The sequence below is a fragment of the Rhopalosiphum maidis genome, chromosome 1 (assembly GCF_003676215.2).
Source record: "Rhopalosiphum maidis isolate BTI-1 chromosome 1, ASM367621v3, whole genome shotgun sequence".
NCBI lineage: Eukaryota > Metazoa > Arthropoda > Insecta > Hemiptera > Aphididae > Rhopalosiphum > Rhopalosiphum maidis.
Window position 1 is genome coordinate 14,605,139 of NC_040877.1, and position 8,840 is coordinate 14,613,978.

Below are 8,840 nucleotides of genomic sequence, written 5' to 3' on the forward strand. Positions count from 1 at the left end.
AAATTTATTGTCAAGATTTAAATGAATTACTCTGTTAAATACATAATAATTTTGAAAATTACAAATAGTTTATGTTAGTTATAATTATTTCAAATTTTATTTGTATATATAGGTATAAAATAAGGTATTTTCATTATTTTTCTTTCATAATCTTTTCATTTAAATGCTAACTTTTATAATTTTCAAGTTTTATATTTTATACTTAACCATGGTATTCTTTAATTGCATAATTATATTTGTAATATTATTTTGTGGGTATATATAAAAATATAAAAAAATTAAATTTATATTATAGTTATGTGAGAAAAATCTATTGTTATTATATATTTATATGAAATACTTAATAAATTTATATTTCAAAAAGTGAACTCGTTTTCTCCATATGAACATATCTATATAATCCACTGTCTACTAAGTAGACTCTACTCAATGAATAAATAAAAAATAAATTATGCTTAACCGAAAGTCCATAAGGCATAACGCATGCATTTTTTTATAAATGTTAAATTATGCTGCAATGATCGTTTTGTGGTAGGTACCTATAAAAATGTAGCAATACTAAAATAAAATATTTATTTTTAATACATATACATTATAAACACTATTTACCTTACATCTAAGGTATTTAAATGTTGTATTTCTAAAAATACATAAATAAATACAAATAATTATGATATTTAGAACAAATAAAAAAAACACATCTAATGTATTTAATTATGTGATAAAAATGTAAGATATTTTAATTTATATCCTTATTTTTCTTTCCCACCTCTTCTCCTCTAAACCAATTTTTGTCATGAAATATATTCGAAACATTGTATAATATTAAAATAACTTTCTATTTACTCAATATTTATGAAATTGTATCAATGGAAGCAACATTTGATTGATTCAAATAACCTACCAAATAAGTGGAAGCAAAGTGAAAATCCTAATAGCGTCGGTCGTGGACTTTTCAACGTCGTCAATGGGTAAATTTATATCAGACGACTGTTTCACACTGAACTTTTCCGGATTTAACTGATTATTGGCCACTGTATTTTGAGAACAATTATTTGCATTTTCCATAAACGTAGATGGGATCAAAGTGATCGTAGCATCACGATTGGTAGCATCGGTCGTTGAATTTACCGCGTTGTCATTATCAGATATGGGTAAATTTATATCATACGATTGTTTCACACTGAATTTTTTTGATCTTAACTGATTATAGGCCACTGGTTTTAGAGAGATACTATAATTATTAGCTATAAATAAGACGACAACGATGGTAACGACAGTCGAAATAGCGAGAATTTTCATCGTGTTACTAGTATATATATTGCACACGTGATAATGAATTGTTTTAGAATATGTAATATAATGAATAAAACAGTGTACCCGTTAAATTATCGTACTATCCAGAACAAGCACAATAGGTATGCACACTACTTGAACATATCGAATACTAGCTTCGAAATATGACTATAGGTAAACCTACCAGCTTTAGTATAAAATGTAATGGTTATTTCAACCTTGAATTAAACGTTTACATAGTCCACTATTAAACGCGTTTTTTCCTAAAAAAATAAAAATCGTTAGTCACAATTTTTGTTTATAAGCATTTAAAGTTCAAATGTTTACAAAATATATCAAAAACGCGAAAATTTGCAAAGAATTTTGAAGTAGAAAATTCGTAAAATTTTTGTGAGTTATACCTAAATTTAAAAAACCCAATACAAGGTTATCCATAAATTTTCCCTCAAGTAACTTGTAAAAAAAAATTCTAGCGTCAATATATAAAACATTTCATCAGAGTATAAAATTTAATTTTTTACGAAATCGCGTAAAATAACAATATATTACAATTTAAATATAGGTAATAATATAATATATCCTACTAATTGTCCTACACTGACAAATGAACTCCGTTCAGAATCGTTTTTCGTATACAATGACAGGTATCATTGTATTCAAATTTAACACATCCATTATAGTGATCTACTCTCCATTGACCATTTCTACTGTACAGCAGAGAGATACCCACTTGCCGCCCTTTTTTTCATTATAACACTGCATCGTTACAATATAAAATTATAGGGAGACGGTAAATCAGTCCACAATTATAATTAGTATACTACTAGTAATATACTAGATTAAATATAACATCTATGTTTATAACCACTGTAATTAGAAATGGCGACAAAAGAATTGAAAAATATAATCTAGCTATATGTAAGTATAATAAAAAAAATGTTTAGTTTAAGTGGGCTCTATTTTACTCATAATTTAACACTTATTAAGTAATTATTGTTTCGAATAAAATCAGTTCGTATACTGTAAACCGAGTATCAATGGCGTTCTGGAGCTCAGAAAATGCGCTTGCTTAAGCCTTCTAAAACGTAATACATATTACTTATTATAATTCTATTATCTAACTACAATTGAACTGTAGACTTGCCATAGTAATTGTATATCGTTAGAGCTCGATCACCTCTGATAAGCCAGCTCTTATATTTACAGTCCCTAATTGAGCTAAGACACTAGTACTCAAATCCAACTATAATCTGAGCACAAGCAGTCTTTACTGTGCAGCCTAACTAATTTAGGTCACATAATAATAATAGCACCACTACTATATACGCAATAAATTAATTAATAATATACTATTTTTAAGTTAAATAGCGAATATAATTTTCTAACTCTTAAGTTAAAATTATTAACACGTATAAGTTCAGGTTAGAAATTAAACACATAAATTTAAGTACATTTATTTTGTTATTAGTAGTGTTTAATATAAAACGTAAATATATAACCTTTGTAAATTATTAAAGCGATTTATTTTAGTATCTTTTTTATATCGAAAGAATTATTTATATTATCAATATATTTCCTATAATTCATACATCGATGTTCATACTATAATATACATTAAATATTTAATGTAGAAACTAAGTTATAACAATCTCAGGAAAGTTTACCATCGTGAGAGTTTACAATTTCCATCCATTTATTGTAATATACATTTACGTTATTGGGAATTTCAAATGAAATTACGATTCCACTATTTGTATTATTTGATGTGATTAGTGATTTTTGCGAAACTGTTAATTATTTATAAATTTTAATAACAAAGTATATTAAACCAGTTTTTAATCTATTATACTTATATACAACTACATACGTGAATTTTTCATTTTTTATTTACAAACATTATTATTCTTACAACAATTAATTTATTTATTTGTATTATTTGTCTGATATCAATATCAACATACTCGTATTTATTTCATTCTTGTTAACATATATTATAATAATCTGAAATTCATATAATTAAACTATTAATATTCTTCATTAATTTGTTTATCTATTATTTGTTTTAATTTATTTATTGTATAAACACTTAAAGATAATAGTTAGTGTGAAAAAGTTATTGATAATACTAAGTTTATAAGTAAATATATTTCATATTATATACTAATAGGTATAGTAATATGCTATCAATAATTAATATATGTAATACTTAACTTTATAATAGTATAATTACTAATTTATTTAAGTACTTATTTACTACAACTATCTTTTATCACTTATAATTATTAGTTTTTTGGTTATTTAAATTGTTTACCTAGCTATGTATAATTATTATATAGGTACTATAGGTAGGTATACGTTTTGTAAATGTAATTAGTAAGTATACTAAAATATGCTCGCCATACATGCATAGTTAATAATAGGCCCTATACCAGATAAAAAATGTGGTGCAGACACTAAAGAGTCTAACCAGATTCGGACATTATAGTGTCCCAGCACAGTTAGAGTCTATAAATACTAAATACTTAGCCCTACAATTGTACACGCACTCGAAGAAGTTTGATTCATAGACTATGAAGGTACCTATATTTTTTAGGTTTATTATTATAAAAAAAAGTGTTACTTATGTTACAAAGGTGGTTTAATCTTATGTATCAAGTATTCAAGTTTTAAGCCAAAATACTTAACTGCAAAAAAGAAGGATAACATGTTGGAAAATATTAAAACATGGTGTAAGTCTAAAAGTAAGGTTGTTATGAATAGATTCATTTTAAATCAATTTTCTACTCGGACAAGGTGATATTACAAATTTGTCGTGACGATGAGAGGATCATTAATAATTTAAATTATTATTTTGTCATCGACGTAGTCAACTGCTGATTAGGAGTAGACTACTCCGAGTAGTTGATTGGTAAGACACAAAATAAAAATATATATTATCGGTATATATTATTCAATTATTTGTATTAACAAATACAATTTGTATTTTTATTTACATTGTTTAATTATAATTGTTTACAAAATATAAAAATTTAAATTAGAATTGTATATTTATTTTGTATGTTGGCAAAACTGTATTGTGTATCTTTTTGATTTTTTTGTCTCGGGAGATTTATTATGTATGAAATATTGTTTGAAAAAATGTTCAATTATTAAAAATTGAATATACGTATTTAATTACGTTTTTATTTACGTTCAATTTATTTAATGTACTGCAAAACTCGATTTCTCTGTCAGTATTTTAAATTCTTTTTATACGCATTTTTTAAGTAGCTGAAAAAAACTCAACGGTTAAATACACCATGTATAATTTAAAAAATATATTTTTCATCAACAATATATCTTTGTTTATTATTATATTTATTAACTTTATTAACTGCAGGCAATGTTTTTGTTTAATGACTAGATATAACTGATATAAGTGCATAACTCGTTCACCTTGTCTACCCTTTCCGCTCATCATACTTGTCTACCCTTTCCGCTCATCATACTTGTATAGACTACACATTATAATAGACTAAAAAATAACAACATCGTTCAAACACTTTGTTGTTCAATGTAGCGATATACGGACAAAAGTGCGTGCACCAAAAAGTATTCGCATTCACGCACAATTAATGTCTTCGAAAACTCTGTCTATTTTAAAACGATAACAACAAAAAATAATCGACTTGTGCGTTTTCGTTACGATATGATTACCTTTATTTCGAGTTTGATTCTCAGACTGTTCGGCTCCGTGTACGTATTGTACGCGACGGTCTTTCTGTCGATCGCCTATTACTTTTCAACGTGCACTCACGATAAATGGCGCAAACTGAATGTGCCCTACACGCCGCCCTTACCACTGTTTGGCAACTCGATGAAAATGATTTTGACCTTGGAGCACCCGATAGACTTTTTCGGCGGTATTTACGACCGATTCTCGGGAGAAAAGCTTTGCGGTTTCTACCAAATGACCACGCCGTTCCTGATGATTCGCGATCCGGAGCTGATCGACAGTATAATGGTCAAAGACTTCTCATACTTCACAGACCACGGTGTAGAGACTGATCCATCTATCAACATCTTGGCAAACAGTCTGTTCTTGTTGAACGGTGATCGGTGGAGAACGATGCGACGGAAGCTCAGTCCCGGGTTCACATCGGGCAAACTGAAAGATACGCATGAACAAATCAAGGGATGCATTGACCAACTTATGAACGCCATCGAGGACAAGTTGAAAACTCGGGACCACTTCGAACTACGAGAGATAGTTGGTAATTTCGCGACGGACGTCATTGGCGCATCGGCTTTCGGTTTGAAATTGGACACGATAAAAAACGGAAATTCGGACTTCCGCAAGTTCGGCAAGAAAGTATTCCAGGCAAACTTAAAACAACTCTTTATCCAAGCTCTAGTGATGCTCTGGCCAAAGCTGGTGCTTACTCTAAAACTGCAACAGTTTCCGGAAGAAGCATCTGAATTTTATGTATCTGTGTTCAGGGAAGTCCTCGAGTACAGGAGCCAGAACAACATCATCAGGAACGACGTCACGCAAACCCTGATAAAAGCTAGGAAAGATTTGGTGTTAGATAACGACGGCGATGACTCGACGTCTAAAAGTATACTTACCACACGGTTTATAATATATCATATTAATATAAATTATGCCATCAACTATATATATATATATATATATATATTTTAAAACACTATTAAATATAAATTATATTATATTATAATAAAAAATATAATTCTATACTCGCAATGATAAACATATTATTATTAAATTTAAAAAAACGGATTTTAATTCACAGACAAATGGACCGAAATGGACATAATCGGGAACGCGATATTAATGTTTGTCGCTGGTTCCGAAACAGTTTCTATCTTGATATGCTTTTGCTTGTACGAGTTGGCGTTGAACAGAGACGTCCAAGATAGACTGCGCGAAGAGATCGTGACGACGAAAGCGAAACACGGTGGACAGCTGAACAGCGACTTTTTAACTGATCTCCGTTACATAAACATGGTTATAGAAGGTATGATAAATAATAATGTATGTAAATAGCACACGATATCGATACTTTAATTTAAAATTGTATTATATTTATCATTTGCATTAGATCAAGTAGGCAGGTACGCGAGAATATAAAATTATTAATAACTATATTTTTTATATTGAGTAGTGTTATTATAGTGCAGCAGTATAAGTTGCGTCCCACATTAAAAATAAATAAACGACCTGAATTATAAAATTAAAATATTAACTAAATTAATATAAAATAATTTGGCTCGTACACTTTCCTTTCTAATATAATATAATATTTATATTTTTACTTTCTTGATTTTTAATCAAATAAATATGGTAATTGAAATGAAAAAACCTGAATTTTTAAAACTTTAAGAATTTTTGTTAAATAGAAAAATGATAAAAATATAACTCAGTTGTAATGAGTAGGTGGATAATTAAGTTAGCTTTAACATAAAATATTAATGAGAGTGATAAATATCACACCGTAAGCAGTATAACGATTTGAATCCACAAAAACGTTGGCGTGAACAGTCCCAAAGTTTCTGTTTTTTAACTTTTCTCCAAAACTATTATACCTAAAAAGTTGGTTGATAGCTCGTTAAAAAAAAATTATCAAGTAAATACAAAATGTGAGATTAAAAGTTTTCAAAAAAAATTATTCGATTTTTCACAGATAAAAAAATAGTTATTTTTTGCTAGATTTTCATTTAGTGTAAGTAGATTACCGAAACTGGAGAACGGATTTTGTTATTTAAGGTCTTGTTAGATTCCCATTGGCTAGGAGAAATGCTATGCAGAACTTTATCGTCAATCGTTAACACACTACAAAGCTATAAAGCTGAAAAATATAAAAACACCTAATAAGATATGTTTTAATTTTTTTTTGAAGTTCTGTAGTTAATTGACTATAAAAAAGATAAAATTCTGAAAATCTTCGCTTCACTTCTCCTAGCCAATATGAATCTAACAAGGCCTCAAACAACAAAATCCGCTCTCTATTTACAGAGATCTATCTCACTAAATGAATATGAAAATAAAATACATGATACATACACATTGCATACAATTAATAAATTTCTAAAAATTGAAAATCAAGAAAGTTTACATGCCGATCTCTGACTTGGCAAGCGTTTTTTTTATTGTTTGACGTTAGGACATTGATATTACAGTAATATAATCCATGAAAATGTTTTTTATACATACATTTTTTGACCACATTTTCTGCGAAAAAGTTTAATTACCATTAAAATATGTATCACATAAATAGTGATGGTGAAAATCTCGATCCCTGGATAATAGTAATAAATATTTATATTTCAGAAGTATCGCGCATATATTCCATCACCTTAATCATACTCAGACAAGCAACAAAGAATTATAAAGTACCCGGTCAGTCGTTAGTCATTGAAAAGGGACAAAAGATCGTCATACCAATACGCGCCTTACATCACGATCCAAAATACTACCCCAACCCCAACACTTTTGATCCTGAAAGATTTTCGGCGGAAGAAAAATCTAAACGACCTAACGGTACTTTCATACCGTTTGGCGACGGACCGAGATTGTGCATAGGTACACAATATGCTACTTACTAACTTGCTCATAGTATACCCGATATACTTGTAAACTTGTATAATACATTGTTTACCATTATTAATCGCAATGGACATAATTATGCCCTAATAAACTATTATTATTATTTTTTAATTACGATTTTCAATTATAGGTAAACGGTTGGCGGAATTAGAAATTAAATTTGTTCTAACGGAAATATTGTTGAAATATAAAGTCTTACCGTGTGAAAAAACGGAAATACCTATCAACATACGAGGTCCTGGAAATCTCATAAATCCGAAAAACGGCATTTGGTTAAACTTTAAACCGATCGTTGTGACTTAGCATTAGCATATAACAATAATAACATGCATATTGAAATGTCTGTTTTTTCCAATATTATATAATAATACTATTATTAAAATTACAAAATACGCTACTATTCAATATAACAAACCCATGTATAATTTTGCATATTATTTGTTTTTTGAATAATTAAATCATATAGCAGTAAATAACATAATATAAGTACCAACTATTGGATTAGATGACGCAAATCGAGTGTGACTCTAACACTACTTCTATCGTAGATTTAAAATAATTATATTTTTATAAATGAGCTCAGAAATAATATGAAATAACGAAAACTATTAAAAAAAATTAGTAAACAATTTTACAAAGAAATATTTTATTTTTAACCAATTTTTTTAAATATATTTACAAAATATGATAATCTATAATATAAAGTTTTTCTGCTGGAACTTAACATTTCAATATTTTCGTACACAATATGTTATGAAGACCGACTATTATAACCAATAATTTGGCCATTTATACTGTACCTGAATATAATAATAAGAACAAATTGGCAAAATAGACAAATCGGTAATTTTTAAGTCATAAAATATTAAATTTTAGAAACCAAGTACTTCTTAAATTCTGATTTCTAGGGAAATTCTAAAACACATAATACTAAAAC

General features: G+C 28.1%; 1 protein-coding gene across 2 annotated transcripts; it reads left to right on the plus strand.

Annotated features, from left to right (window-relative positions):
* Positions 1-4,850: 4,850 nt before the first annotated feature.
* LOC113550649 (probable cytochrome P450 6a14) lies at positions 4,851-8,476 on the plus strand. Of its 2 annotated transcripts, none has more exons than XM_026952611.1 (4): positions 4,851-5,894; positions 6,090-6,314; positions 7,631-7,879; positions 8,034-8,476. In XM_026952611.1, the coding sequence occupies exons 1-4, from the start codon at positions 4,985-4,987 to the stop codon at positions 8,204-8,206; spliced, it is 1,557 nt and encodes a 518-aa protein (XP_026808412.1). In that variant the 5' UTR covers positions 4,851-4,984; the 3' UTR covers positions 8,207-8,476. The 2 variants fall into 2 exon arrangements, with proteins under 2 accessions (XP_026808412.1, XP_026808411.1); XM_026952610.1 differs by having other exon boundaries at positions 7,628-7,879; positions 8,034-8,474.
* The last annotated feature ends 364 nt before the right edge of the window (positions 8,477-8,840 follow it).